This window comes from Empidonax traillii, unplaced genomic scaffold (assembly GCF_003031625.1).
Source record: "Empidonax traillii isolate 1590-97213 ecotype Southwest subspecies unplaced genomic scaffold, ASM303162v1 scaffold118:size1038473, whole genome shotgun sequence".
NCBI classification, from domain to species: domain Eukaryota; kingdom Metazoa; phylum Chordata; class Aves; order Passeriformes; family Tyrannidae; genus Empidonax; species Empidonax traillii.
The window spans coordinates 483,992-499,170 of NW_020955311.1; the positions used below are offsets into that span (position 1 = coordinate 483,992).

Below are 15,179 nucleotides of genomic sequence, written 5' to 3' on the forward strand. Positions count from 1 at the left end.
AGCTACATCTTCCTCTTTGAACATCATCTCTATTTGCTGTTGATTGCAGTGACATCTATTGGAGAGGCAGTGTTTGGCTACAAGAGCTGCCTCAACTGAAGATCAATGTTTTCTGGTAACCACCCCCCTCCAAATCAAAGCAAAATTTAGGGTTGCTACTCCTTTGTTTTAGAACAGCTGTGCATAAAACAGAATCCAAACAGCCAGATACCCAAGAATTATATTACGAGTGGGTTTGCTTTTATCCAGTAATTTGCTAATAATTCTGGTGCTTTCCCAAAGTGCTGATGATCATGTTCACATCCTCACTCACAGCAATGCAGAGATACTTCCTGAGATCCTGTTTCTGTACACCCCATGTACTTGACCATACCTTCCTCAAGGGGCACCTTCCACTATCCCAGGTTACTCCAAGCCCCGTCCAACCTGGCCTTGGATGCTTCCTGGGATGGGGCAGCCACAGCTTCTCTGGGTAACCTGTGCCAGGGCCTCACCACCCTCACAGGAACAAATGAAGAGCCAAATACTAGAGAAATTGTAAAATCTCTTGCTTTGGTAGAGAAACGACCAACCTCAAAAAGCATTTTAGTAGGATAAATCATTATGCTTTCTTACAGCTCCATTGATTTCTACATTATCTAGAGACAAAATAAAAGGAAGGGGGCATTATTATCCCCTTATTAGATATAGTTTAATACCCTTGCAGTCAGGAAGTCTGAGCACAGCAGTAGCTTAGTCCATTATCTAAGCTACCTTCCACAAATTTTTTATTATTATCTATTTTTATGATTTTTAACTTATTTGAAACCAACCAGATCAATCTCAGTCAACTAACTGGCAAAAGATTTTACTGAAAATGTAACAGCAATTGAAACTAAGGATTTCAAGTTCTTTCAACAGTTGTCTTTTTAGTTTTCTTTGAATGGCTTTTAAGGCCTTTCCTATCTAATTTATGATTGCTTCAACTCAGTTACAAAAGTATATCTAAACTGTACAGTTATGAATTCCCCCAAGGAAAACCTTATGAAACATTCCATTACAAACTACTCTGCCCATCCATTTCCTCTGCTTCTTTTTACTACCAACCCCTCATTATAGCAATAGGCCACAACGGGGTGCACATTAGTCCATTAGCAGATTCTTAGTGCACACCTCCAGCCATCCCCCACTCCAGGAAAACATACCAATGCCTATTGATGCAGTTACAGCACAGCTGCTCCAAGTACAAATAGCTCCTTTGTATGTTCTCCCCTTCTTTTACTTGTTTTATTTAAAAAAAAAATCCTATTCAAAACCTTATGGTTTTAAGGTTTGGGAAATCTAAAAAAAACTCTTTCTCCAAGATAACCTCTGCCATGGACAAGTGTGGGAAGGAATAACTCCAAACCTATGTTGTAACTGTAATCTTTTCAGGTCTGGAAGATGGATTTTGAAGGCTCCTTTTGTAGCAGGATGCACACAGTGCAAGTTGTACAAAAACTATTTTGAAGCATTAACTGAAAGCCCTGAAACAGCAAAGTTAAAGCAAAGAGAAAGCAAAAGCCACGTTACACAGTGTTAGAACTGGGTACTGATAAAGATTTAACAGCATCACTAGAAGAACTAAACAAGAAGAAATACTATTTTCAACTTGCCTTCAAAGTCTAGGAAAAACAATCTAAGAACTTAAGAAATAATATTGGAAGTACTGGTGGTATGAAACAGAAATATAAAGGAGAAGCATATCTGAAACTTAAGGGTCTTGGGTGCAAGAAGTCACATTTTAAAAAAATAAACAATAAAACAGCTGGAACTTTAAAATTCTCAAACTACAGAAACATGGAGGACATGTCTGGAGTTTCTCTAGACCAAGAGGAACCTCATAGTACTATTCCCAACAAGGATTCACCTTTTTTGGATGAAAAGCAACCCTTGAAAAGAAAAGGGAAAACATCGACAAGAAATTACTGTTTGTTCCAACAAGTCAGCAATGAAAGCTACAGCTTCAGTAGTGGAAAAGCAGGAATAAAAGGGAGTATTGCCAAAAGGCAAGTGGATTTAGCTCCCACAGGGGAGATTAAATCAATACCAAAAGGGTTTTCAGCCACTTTAAGGAGAAAACAGACAAAACACAGAGACTGTGAGGCAGTATGGATGGGACAGAAAGGAAAGAAAAAATTTCTAAGCATGGTAGGAAGACTAACAATGCTCTGCTTTCATTTTCAGTCTAGGGAATGATGAAGGACGTGGAGACAAAAGATGAGAGGACGGGTTCAAAGAAGTGACAAACAAGGAGAAAAAATGTCAAGTGGAGCAAGTAAAGTATTTCTGGAGTATGAAAGAAATTGATGAGTAGGTTTCTGACCCTGCAGCTGTATTAATAAGAATGCTAAAAAAGAAAATAAAATCCATCAGGAGCACAACCAGAGGACAGATTTAACAGCTGTCCCACCTCAAAACGTCCTCCAAGGCCTTCCATGCTATGAAAGAGATGGAGAACTATAGGAAGCAAATGAAAGAAGGAGAGCTTATGATGTGAATTTACCTAGAGGCTGACACCACACCTTCCTTTTAAGATACCTTATCTTCTAAATAAGGAAGACAACAAATCTACCTCACCTGTTCACTTATTACTGAAGTTACAAAACCAGCAGAATTAGTAGGATAAGTGGGTAAGGAAGAGATCCATATGAACATGCAAATGGACAGTGTTAAAATGACAAGTGCTGGCCTGGGTTGAGATTTCTGGAAAAGGTGCTCAAGAATCAGGACAGAAGTTATGAACATCAAGCAGTTCACAAAAACAATACTGTACTGGAATTTACAGAGAAAACTTTCTTTTTCAAGTGATCACAGAATAGGGACTCTGTAAAAGCCCATTCCACAGCTGCCGAGATGCTTAATGTCATTAAGTACAGTTGGATCATTTCTAACTTGCTTTTTACTTCAAGGGTTGAGACACAAACTTTGTTTAAGCTTCCTTAGCCTGTTTTTTCATTTGAAAGAAAAAGAATGAGGTGGGGGAAGAATAAAATGGAAAATGCACATCTTGGTTTTCCAAGATTCATGGAAAAGATGGCTATTGCAAAACACTTGCAGTCAGTAAAAAGGGGAGAGAAAAGGAGATTCCTCTGAACAGATCTGTGTGCTGCTGCCAAGTCTGGTAGGATTGATGAATTTAATATCAGAAGTAGCTTTACCTTTTGCGCTTTCAGACTCAGCCAGCAATATCGTTAGGGATGGCAGAACAGCTAAAAAATGACCAAGCCCATGAATAAGGAATTATTTCTGAGCAAAGTCTTAACTGAGGTTTAGCAAGCTCTTGGATTGAGGCATATCCTAATTAGATAACTCAGGTGTCAGCCTGCTTATCACATATATCCTTTAACTGGGAATTATAACTTTAATAATGAGCTGAAATGAGTTTGCTACTATTGGAGTTTAACTGAGTCTGTTTGAAAGCTCAAGATAAATTCAATCCAACATCCCCAGAGTCTGCATTCAACTACTCCTCCCTCACTACCACTCCCCACAGAAACACTGGAAAACCTTCCTGAGGTAACTATGTGGAATACTTCAAACCAGTGGGATGACAAACTCAGTAAGGGGGAATTCTGGAAGGAGCTCAGTTCACGAGCTCACAGCTCTCCCTCAAAGTAACATAGGCAGACCCAAACACACTCCTCCTCTGCGCCCGTTACTGTTTCCATGAGAACAACCTTCCAGAATCCTTCTTGTCTCCACCAAAGCAGCCCTAAAAGTGACAAACCAACCAAACTCATTAATTATCTCAGCTTCAATGGCACACCACTGCCAAGGAAATCAGCAAGAGCAGCTGGAAGAGCTTTCCCACCAGCAGGCCCCAAGTTAGAGGCTTCCACTCTGAATGGGAGCCACAGTGGGTTCAAGGTCAAAAGCTACAAAGGCATCCCTCTGCTTTGGCTGACCCATAACCAGGGCAAACAAAAACCTCTCCAAGACAAAAGATGATGAGAAAAAACCACTGCAGCAAAAAAATACAAACCAAACCCTAACAAAAGCCCACAGAGAATCACAGAGTGTAACGGGATTGGAAGGGACCTTAAAGATCATACAGTCCTAAGCTGCTCAAGGCCTTATCCCACCTTTATGCTGATTTGATACAAAAGAGCATAAAGACAAAAAAGCAGAAGGTAACTTATTTTAAAAAGTAATTTAGGACTCCTAACCGAAATTCTAGTATTTCTAAATATTCTAGTGGAAAATAAGCTATGGATAGTAATATTCCATTTAACCAAAGTTGTAATTCTCAAAGCAGTATGCTGGAATCTAAGTCATGCTGCCAGAAGCTCCCAAGTTCCACTGCATCCTACTCTTTAGGTCTCTACTCTTTCACAGAGTACATGTTGTTGTAATTCACTGCAAATCCCCAAATAGGAGAACTGCAAAACCTTTCCCATAAAACGTGCTACAAAAAAAAAAAAAAAAAAAGGGGTGTTCCTTTTTTAGTAAAGTACAAAAAAATAAATCAGCAGATTTTTTTTTATGGGAAATTATTTTGCTTGAACAGCACTATCTGGAATCACCTGCAGGATTTCTGGACAAGGACTATGCACCAGTGGTTCTCAACCTATCACTACTCAACTAACACTGCAATTACAATAGTAAAACATAATATCTGTCTTGCCCAAGCAAGTCCTCTAGATGTGGCTTCGACATTTTTAGACCGAAAATAAACAGAGCCCTTCCTATACCTTTTCAGAAGAGCTGAGCTACAGCAGCCTGGCTGGGAAGAGATGATCTGAGTCCCATATCAGGGGGGGATTGGATGCTACAGCCACACTGAGCACTACTGCCCATAACACAACAATAAATGGCAGACAGGTTTTATCACAGCCTGATTGAGTTCCATAAGCATAATCTGATGTAATGATTGTGCACTACTCACTCTCTGCACAAGCATCCTCATCCTCCTCTTCATCCACGGCAGCTTCCTCTGCGTGCAGCCTTTCAAGGGGTCTGTAAGGAGGTGGCAGTTTCATGGGAGGTGGAGCCCCATATTTTCTCTGATGGATTCAAAGACAAACAGTTACATGTTTTGTAACCTCCCTGCACATGAAAAAAATCCTATTGTCTATTGTCACTGTACGTGCACAGACACAGCACTTAATTACAATGCTAAATTCTGCAGCAAAGGCTTTTCGTGCAAGAAAGCAGAACAAGAAGTGACATTGAACATTAAAAAAAAGAAAATAAAACACAATTGTGCATGCACATTTACTTGTTGACAAAATACTTCTGTATTGTCATAAACATGAAGGTGTGGACATTATTCAAGGGTTAAAAATAAACATTAAATTATGCCCTGTTTCTTGTTACAGACTCAATAACAAAATTGTCTGGTGCTGATAAATGTCAAACTTTTACATATAAAATAAGAACTCAAACCTCTTAGTCCATACATGAATATTTAAACATCACAGTTCATCCCTATTTTGGCTTAAATTTAATAAAGATTTTGAATTATATCTCACAATAAAATTCTATTACCTCACATAAATACAGGCAGCTCCTATAATGATGCATATAGCGGTGCATGGCAGGAATACAGAGCAGGCTCTGACTCTAATGAAGGCACTTTTCGGCCGAGCAACTGGTTTTATAGCTCCCAGGAACTGGATCTTGCCTTAGTTTGCAACGTGATTTCCCTAAATGACGCTGAGCTGCATCCCTTGCAACCCTACTAATAGCAGGATGCACTTTAGAAAGGGAACACCGTGGACAAGATGCCATTAGAGCACCCACAAAGCCCTTAATTAATTTCTTCTACATCTGGGAAATATGACACAACACCCAAACTGCAAACCCAGAATAATGTTTTTTCACTGTGTGCAAAAACAAGCTGAACCTGTGTATGGAGTTTTAAAATCTTGAGCTTAAATTTGTACAAAGTAGTGTAACTAGGAAGCTGCACTGCAAGCTATATGGAAAATCTGGTGAGGTAAGATAACTACCAGCTCATCCTTTTAAAAAACATAATGGGAAAGTGCTGTAACACTTTTTTCTGCTGAAACAAAAAAGCAATAATATTTAAAATTAATTCAATCCACTTGGAAATACAACAGCTGTTTTCCAAAAGTATACAACACACCAGACATGCCTCCCACTTTTTTCTTGAAGCCAGCACAGATAGAACTGTGCAAAATCCAGAAGAGCCAGGAAGCATGAGAAGGCTCACGTTCTACTTTACTGAGCAGAAAAAATTGGAAAGCCTGCAGCCTCCCTTTCAGCTGCCTATGACAAATGAGTCACTTTATTATCACTATAATTTAGTAATAACTTATAGTCTAAATGTTGACCCTTTGGCTTTTTAAGACCTTAAACATTTGTTAGAAAGTCTGTTTGAAATTACTTGAGACACCTAAGCTTAACCATGGTTTCTTTGTAAGGCTCAGAGGGACAAATTTCTCTCATCCCTCCTGCCCCACTGAAAAACCAGATGAATAAATTGTATCTGACTACTCTATTACACCACTTTTTTGTAGTAACACAAAGGCAAAAGCACAGTTTACACAGCCAAGAAGCAAAATAATGTTGATATCTGGTTTGTCCACAATTGTTTTAAGTGATTTTATATAAATAAAGCGATAATTTTTAAACAAACACACAAATAGAGGAGGATAAACACCAACACATAGGGCAAAACCTTCAGTGTTGAAAAATAATTCATCGTACAGGAAAAGGCAGGTTTTCCAGCTGCATGAGGCTGCTTTCAAACCAAACTCTTTTGTGACACTTTGAAGACTGGACTAGAAATATCACTGATTCCCCATAGGGATGTGGACTAATAATCCGCTAATAGCAACTCTTTCCAACTCTGAGATGGCACTTCGGAAGCGCAGTACGACTGCTTTGTGAATTAATGTTCAAAGCTAAAAAGGAGCTACATATTTATGCACTGAAGCTCTTTATTCCACCCACCAGTTTATAGCACCAACAGATGAAAAAGGTTTGAAAAAAACGAGGCTCCCTCTTTAACCTCGGAACGCTGTAGAACGTGACACACCGGAGTGCTGGAGATTAAAGGCAGCACATTGCAAGAGGATGAGAGCTTTTGAGATTAGAAATATAGATAAAAAAACCAAGAAAAGGGGATTGTAACTGCTTCATTGGAAGTATTATCCACTGGCATGAAAGCATATCTTCAACACCTTTCTTGATTTTTTTGAATAACTGAGCCTTGCAGCTTTCTGTACCTGAAAGGAAAAATTTTGGAAGCAAGAGGGTCTTTTCAGGTACCCAGAGTACTGAGTAGGATCAAATGAAAAGTTCATCCTATTTGTAGTTGGCATGTTAAACTGCACCAGCAAAACTTAAGTGTCTGCATTAATTCTATCTCTGCTCCTCCAGTTCTGACACTCTGAAAGTACCTGATCTACTCTCCTCAGTCAGGGCAATTCCCAGAGGAAATCACCAGGCCATGCGAGTGACATGGCTGGGAATGAGAAATTAATTTTTTCCCTTACTGCAGCCATTAAAACAAATTCACTGTTTTATACCAGACTTTTTCTCTTTTAAAACTGCTGTGAAGTTATTTGGAAGTCACTGTGCAGTAACCACTTCACAATTAGCTGAGCAGCTACAGATCCCTCGGTCATTTCCTTGTTTTACACAGCTATGGGAAATGCAGGAGACTCAGTGGATTTAATTATCCTATAACATGGTTTTACTGAATTTCAGCCAGCCTCAGATTAAGGATATTATTTGTGTACATGTTACTACTTCTCTGTTTCTGCTGAACAGAGGGAATCAATTTGCCTCCACATGGAGCAAAACAGGTACTTCAGAGAGATGACAGTGAGGAGCTGTGCTAAGTACAGGGTTTCAGCATCCAGCAGACACCCACGGAACATTTGTCAGAAACCTACCTTGTATTTGGCAGACATTTGGCAAAAATTCATAGAATCAAAGATATTTCAACAAATCACTTTAAATTTAATGTCAGATTTCAGAGAAAGCTTATCAGAGAGTTACAATACATGCTATTATACCATTTGATTCAGTAAAACTTAGGTATAGCTTTGAATGGAATAAGTACCTTATCACTCTTATTTTCTTTGCCTGCATCCTGATCTTTGCTGACTTTGATTCCCTTAGGCTGGGAGGGAGCAACCACCTGAAAAACAGTGCATATTACACACATTAGAAAGAGCATTACAACTGCAAAAAAACCATCCAAAATCAGGTCATGACAATGACAAAGATACCCAGTACTGTCTTCATTTTACCCCATGTAGAAGGGCATTGCAGTGCAGTCTTTAAATTATACTCTTTTACTGAATTTAATGGATTATATTATTTTCTGAACTTACAAACATTCCATATTTATTTCTACTGGTTGATATCTAGCCCCAAAATCTACCAAAATTCCCAATTAACTTCTCAGATTACATCAAAAGCACAGAAAAATTTGGGGTTTCTGTGTACACTTCAATGCAGGCAGAATTGTATGCCTTTTCTTACTCAGGTTGTTAAAAAATTCCTGCCTTGACCTCAAAGATGAGGAGATACCTAAAACCTCTTGGAAATTAACTTACTCCCAAATAACTACTTCAGGTCCCTTTGGTGACACATTTTACACGGAGCTGCTGGTGTGAATCTGCCTAATTTTAATTACACCTTTGTTCCTCTGCATAACAGAGTATATTTTTAGATTATGAAATATGGACAAATTAAATACACAGGGCCAGACTCTTATTACACAGATGGGAGAGCTGAATTAACACCTAGTCAGACAATTTATATCTACTCAAGGTAAATCAGAGAAATGAAGTTTCAAATCAGGCCAGAGAAGTAATCAATCAATCAACTGGTCTATAACTGAAAGGATCCATCCTTGTACACAAAAATTGATGGAACTTGCTGAAAGGAGTTGAGCCAAGCTTAAAATAAGATGCATATTAAGCATTTATTAAATTTTGGACTAAAAACAGAAATAAACTTACTTTTGGTACGTTAGCCAGACCCTGAACTACAAACACAACAGGATTTCCCGCGTTCTTGATGGCTTCTACTGCTTCCTCGTGGGTGGCATTTTGGAGATCTATCCCAGAAACCTAACAAACAATGTTTATTTTTATTAGGTACAGAGTCATTGCAAGAGATCACCCACACTTGCAGAAGATTAGTGTTTCAGAGAAACACTATCAAAAACAGTTGAGAGAAATTATTTGTAAAGTATGTTTCCATAGCGGTTTAAGGAAAATTGTACTATTTAGAATTCACAATTAAAAGATGGCCATACGTCTCCCAAAACAATTTTTCCAGATAAAAACATAAGGAATAAGACTGTTAGAGTGTTATATAATGTTAGGTGTAATATAACTCTTTCAGATTTTACCTGTTTATAAACTAAACCTGAGCAGCACTATCAGCTTGGGAACCCTGATTCAGAAGTACTAATTTGGATAATAATGAGTAAAAAATTAACACTGAGTCAGAGGTGAGAGGCAGGAATGACAATTTCCCCCACATCACCTGCCATAATCAGGGATTTACTCCAAATAGCAGTTAATCAGTTATCTACTCTAAGTCCACACACACTAAATAACAGCCCATATTTCAGCATGAAGAGTCCATGTTCTTCTCTGTGTTAAAATTATACTTATAGGTATAACTTATTACTCATTTATATGGGAAGAGGCCACTCCCATTTTTTCATTTCCCCCTCAGACACCAGGACACGTCTTTTCTTAAATATAAAGGAGAATGTTAAAAGAGCTCTACAGTCAGACCTTAGAAAAAAAAAAAAGACACCACCAGAGGTTTCTTTTGGTTTTAAAAATACAGTTTTGTCAATACTTCATGAAGTGGTGGCAGTATTTTGTCTCTCTCTCCTCCCAAAGCTGTTTGAGTCAATCTTTATTTCTTAGACTAAAAAGGCAGGTTTATCTCCATTTACCTCAAGTATTTTATCTCCAGTTTTTAAAGCCCTGGTTCTTCCTGCTGGGCTGTCTTCCAAAACTTGTTTGATAAAGATCCCTTTAAGTTCTTCTCCATTCTTCAGGCGCTTTATGACAGTTTGTCCACCAACAATACTGATTCCAAGAGACACGTGAGGGTCTCTGAAGATCTCAACACTGAAAAAATACGTGTGGTAGTTTAACATCTTCAAACAGTTTATTTAAACTATAAATGTGAATCTTTAAATAAATGTAAGCTCCTGGTCTTTCAAGGAGATTTAACAGAGTAAAGAGACAAAGTCAGAAGCCTAAGAATGCTCTCAACAGAGTTAAGTTTTTACCCTGAGCATATTTCACCCTACAAAAAGAACACAATTCTGATGCCAACCCAGGTCCACTGGGCAGAGGCTTTTCTTTTTCTTTCAGAGGAAGTCAGATCTTCAAGTAAACACTCATCCTCTTTCAGCTTGAGCAAATTGTCTGGAAATGGGAAGCCCTGCAAGTGGCACACTAGACAACTAATAAAGTGTTTCATACAACTTTCTGAACAATGTATTAATCAGCTTAAGCAGGAACTTTCTGATCATATTTTACTCAGAACTATAAAAACAATTCACCTAAAAATGTTAACAATACAACAAGGATGTGGCTAAAAGTTAGCCTGGCAATTTGGAATTGGGCCATGGATTTTAGCAGGGAACTCATGGAAAGGGAGACAGCAGCACTATGTGCATTGTTCACACCTAATAGTTATTAAACGGGCAAGAACTTGTAGGTCATCCACAACGCAAACCAGCCAAGCTTTCCCAAGTCAGCTGTATAAATAGAAGGCATAATTCTGTTGAACATCTGTTTAAAATTCACTGTATCTAGGAAAGCTCAAGGTACACAAGTACCCTAAAGTTTCTGGCAGAGGAGGGGAATAAAAAAAACGAGAACTAATCGGGCTCACAGAAAAAAAGGCATAAGGTAAATGGGAAGGAATAATGTAATTATATGAACATACGTCCGTGGTGGTCCCCAGTGGCTGAAGTTTGGAGTTTCTTCTCCTTCTCCTTCTTCTCTCTCGGGTAATTCACTAATTTGGGGCAGAGGGAGGGGAAGAATAAAAAATAAAAGAGGCAGCACCCATGCCAGGTCACAATGCCTTACATATTTTGTATCTGGCAGCAAGACAGCAACACCTTCTCACACTGTCCAGTTTAACCCAAATGTACAGAGTCAACAGACTAGACAGGAATTGTTCTATTTAGGTTTAAATGTACTTCAGGAATGCTCCAGAAATAAACATGATGGGCAGATCAAATTTATAAGCTGCTCTGTGATATACAAATTTGCACTACATTTACTCATTTGAAATGACTGTTTAAGCAATTTTAACATTTACTTTCTGATAAATATGCTGCGATGCTTAGAGAGGGACATAAACATGCCAAAACCAGTCTAGCTGACCAGAAAGCAGATCATGATGCAGCTGGGAGATCAGAACAGATCCTGTGTGTTCCAAAGATACAGAATAATCCCCTCACCTTACTGCTGAGCTGCTTTTCCTCTAAGGGGATATTACAGATGAATTAGGGAAGTACCAAGGATTGGAATCAACAGGCTCCAAAAGCTCCATTACCTACTCACCCAAAACTGCTGGGGAAACTGGGACACTTGACAGATATGGCAGATATCTAACACCAGTGCCAGCTCAGGGTTTCTCAGCACCACTGGCAAGGCTAAGGTTTCCTGCAGAGAGCCATGGTTGAACTGCTCTTCCCAAAAGGAAGAACAAACGAAAGGGAAAACCAAGAGGACAGAGCTATTGTAAGCAGCTAAGGGGAGGCCAATGCTGCTGTAAAGGCTAAATCCCTCTCCTCCAGAACACATCCATACTACCCTCACTGTGGAGTAAGTGAAGGAGGTGGTAGAGTTATTCACACCTTTCTGCCCAGCACTCAGGGGAGGAAACATGGGAAGCTTTAAGGTTTTAAGGCAATCTTCAGCTCCTTGGGCAAAAGTCATCAATGTATCTTATCACTTCACACAGCCTTTAATGCTGAGTCAGTAAAGTAAATAAGTAAGGCAAGAAGACAGTTCAGATTTTTAACTGAAAGTCTTTCAGAACCTGAAATATTTCTCCATACCTGCATGACACTGTTCTGGGCTGAGTTAAGGTAGTTACTCTCCCAGATTCCAGGTTCTTAGAGAAAACATCATTCTCTCCTTTTAGCTCTTCCTTTTCAATAGCTTCCAAATCAACAGCAAGCCCAGGTCCTTTAGAGTCAATCCGAAGCTTTGTCCCTGAAGAAGAAAAGGGGTAGATGAGAATTTTTACTTCCTCTGTCCCTGAACTGACCAGTTATCATCCTTGAAACCCTTAGCTCACCAGGTTCCAAATGTGTTCAAGGCCAGGTTGGACAGAGCTTGAAGCAACCTGGTCCAGTGGAAGGTGTCCCTGAACATGGCAGAGGGATGGAACGAGATGGACTTGAAGGTCCCTTTCAACCCAAACCATTCCAGGTTCTGTAATTCTATGAAACGTAGATGTTGTGTGATGATCAGGAGGTTTAGAGATACAGTACATTTATTTTTGAAGGAAATTTAAACCACACTAACCAGTTTTTTATAGCACCTTGCTTCTGATGTACATACAGTCAAGAAATAACAGGAAACATCAGACCTCTGTGGAACTCAGACATTCTAAGGTACAACTCACATGTCAGATGCTCCTCACAAAAACACATGGTTAGGAATGGTGAATCTATCCTTTGTGCAGGGACAGCAGAGCCCTGCTCCAGCACTGAATCCCATCGTGCTGGGAAAGATTGATGTCATTTTGGTGATAGAAGCATCAGCATTAATGGAACCACCAGAGCTCCAGTGTGTCACTGCAGCTCACACACAGTGGCTGCTGCACAGGTGCAGGTGACAAAGACAGTAAACAGCCCAACCTCCTTCCTCCTGATCAGGGAGTCTTACTTCAGCCAGGTTGATAAATTTATTTCCCTGATGATCTACCAAATTCTAACCACCCCTGTCTGGCCATCTGACAAGGAGAAACTCTGCTCTTCAATACAGATTACAAACCCAACATACAGGGCAATATCTACTATAGAGTTCCCTTGCAAACTTCTGGTCGTGCTAAAGTCACCTCCAGAACCTGTCACTTAATTTTTAAAATTTTTTTTAAGTGCAAAAATCTACACAGTTAGCAGTCAAAAGTGACTGAGGAATAATCCTGAGAGAGGTTAAAGCAATGAGCTATTTTCCTTACACACAAGAGTTCTCCTGCAAACATCGGCTACACAGAATAAAGTGATTTCCGCAGGCAGGACAAAGCTGCAACCAATTCCAGTATCGTTTGTGACAACTGTGTGTAAAGATCGTGGAATCATGGAATGGTTTGGGCTGGAAAGAACCCTAAAGTTCATCTCATTTGACCCTTCCACTAGACCAGGTTGCTCCAAGCCCACTCCAACCTGGCCTTGAACCCTCCACAGCTGGGGCAGCCAGAGCTTCTCTGGGCAACCTGTGCCAGGGCCTCACCACCCTCTGATTAAAGAATTTCTTCATAAATTCTAATCTAAACCTGCCCAGACTGTGTTGAGCCTGCAAAAGTCTTCATTTAAATGTTGTATTATTTGAAAGAATTTGTGTTTTGGTATAAAATTCAAATTTGTAAATATGAAATTGTAAGATAAAGTTTCTTACAAACCTAAATCCATCTTGCTTTTTTCTTCTGACTGACTAGTTTCAATATCAAAGATGTCTTTTTGGTAGTCACTGTGTGCTGTGGTTTCAGGAAAGAGCGACCTTATAGTAGTATTTTCTTCACACTTCACAGAGGAGAAAAAAAGTAATTAAAGTTAGAAAGCAATGGTTTTAACTTATACAGAGGTATTTGACAGGAACATTAATTTTTACAGCAAACATACACATTTTCTCAGTTACATTCATATTTATTCAGATAACTATGAAATACTAACTACTTATTTAAATACTAACTGCTCATTTATGCACTGTATTAAGAAGAGGCATGAAAAATGTGACATGCAATTGCAATATAAAGCAACTGTATCTTCCAACTCAATGTAATTCAGACAAAAAGTTCTTTACTCTTGCTCATTTGTTGTTTATAAGTAACAGATATATAAATTTAATATTGTGCACTCTGGTATAAAACTTTCAGTAGAAGCTGCATTTTAGCCTGTTTATGTACATAGTACATAAAGGGACGAGCCTAACAAAACCTGAAATTCTCTGTGGCTGTGATGTTAAATCCTTTTCCACTTCAGTTTTTTGATACAAAAGCACAGATCTCAGAAGCTGGTGCATGGGAGGCTGATATTATCACTTTTTTCTTTGGTAAGGGAATGAAAAAAGAATCAGAAGGAAAACAGTAACTCTCAGAATACTTGAGAAGGACATATAAATGGGAGTTCTGCAATTTACCTGAAGCTCTGTCCTCTCCTACTCCTTTATCCACCAATATCCTTGTTACAATCACTTCCACCATATCATTTTTCGCTCAACTGCACTATCATCTGGCTCAAGGAAGTGATTTGGATTAAAAATTTCACTCCCTTCCAGTGAAGCCCCTGGTCTATTAAAACCATGAAGTGACATTCTGCTGTTACTGACATGCACCCAATAAGTAATCAAAAGAACCTTCCAAAATGCACAAAAGGTTTCTGTTGGAGGTACCCAAGTAATTAAATTAAACAGAGTTTAGGTCTAGACTTTGCCCTTAGGTCTGGGTTCCATGGTCAGGGTACAGCACTGAGACCAGCACAGCATTCCTTACCATTTGATCTTCACTGAAAGGATATTCCAGGGACTGTTCTGGACTTAAATTAACACTGGATCTCAAGTCTTGTATTTCAGTACTCTCTAATTGCTTTGCCCATCGTTCTGTATTGAGGTTCCTGTCTGAAGTTGCCTTCTGCCCACAGGATGCTTTGTATTTCAGGAAGTCTTCTTCATACTCCTCATCCACCAGCATTTCCCGTTCTTCATCCACGTCTTCTGTTCTGGGTTTCAGGAATTCACACATCTCCCAGGACTCCCTCTCATCCTCATCGTCATTTTGAGAAAGCTGGAATGACCTTCCCAAGTCCAAATGTGGTTCATCAACAAGTTCTTCTTTAAAAGGTGTTTCATCTCTGAAACCCTGTACAGAACATTACAGGAATACAGACAGATTTTACATTCTGTTTCCTCTTCACTCTTTTACAACTATGGTTTTTTACTCATAATAAAAGTACATCCTGA

General features: G+C 39.1%; 1 protein-coding gene across 7 annotated transcripts in view; it reads right to left on the reverse strand.

The window, feature by feature from the left end:
• The window catches only part of PATJ (PATJ, crumbs cell polarity complex component), a 145,460-nt gene that overhangs the window by 76,374 nt on the left and 53,907 nt on the right, over positions 1-15,179 (reverse strand). For all 7 annotated transcript variants that reach the window (XM_027883092.1, XM_027883096.1, XM_027883091.1 and 4 more), the window contains exons 20-27: positions 14,713-15,078; positions 13,624-13,744; positions 12,053-12,209; positions 10,927-10,998; positions 9,920-10,097; positions 8,964-9,074; positions 8,057-8,134; positions 4,907-5,024 (exon numbers count right to left, since the gene is read on the reverse strand). In XM_027883092.1, the coding sequence (XP_027738893.1) occupies positions 4,907-5,024; positions 8,057-8,134; positions 8,964-9,074; positions 9,920-10,097; positions 10,927-10,998; positions 12,053-12,209; positions 13,624-13,744; positions 14,713-15,078 (1,201 nt within the window). The remainder of the gene's footprint in view (positions 1-4,906; positions 5,025-8,056; positions 8,135-8,963; positions 9,075-9,919; positions 10,098-10,926; positions 10,999-12,052; positions 12,210-13,623; positions 13,745-14,712; positions 15,079-15,179) is intronic.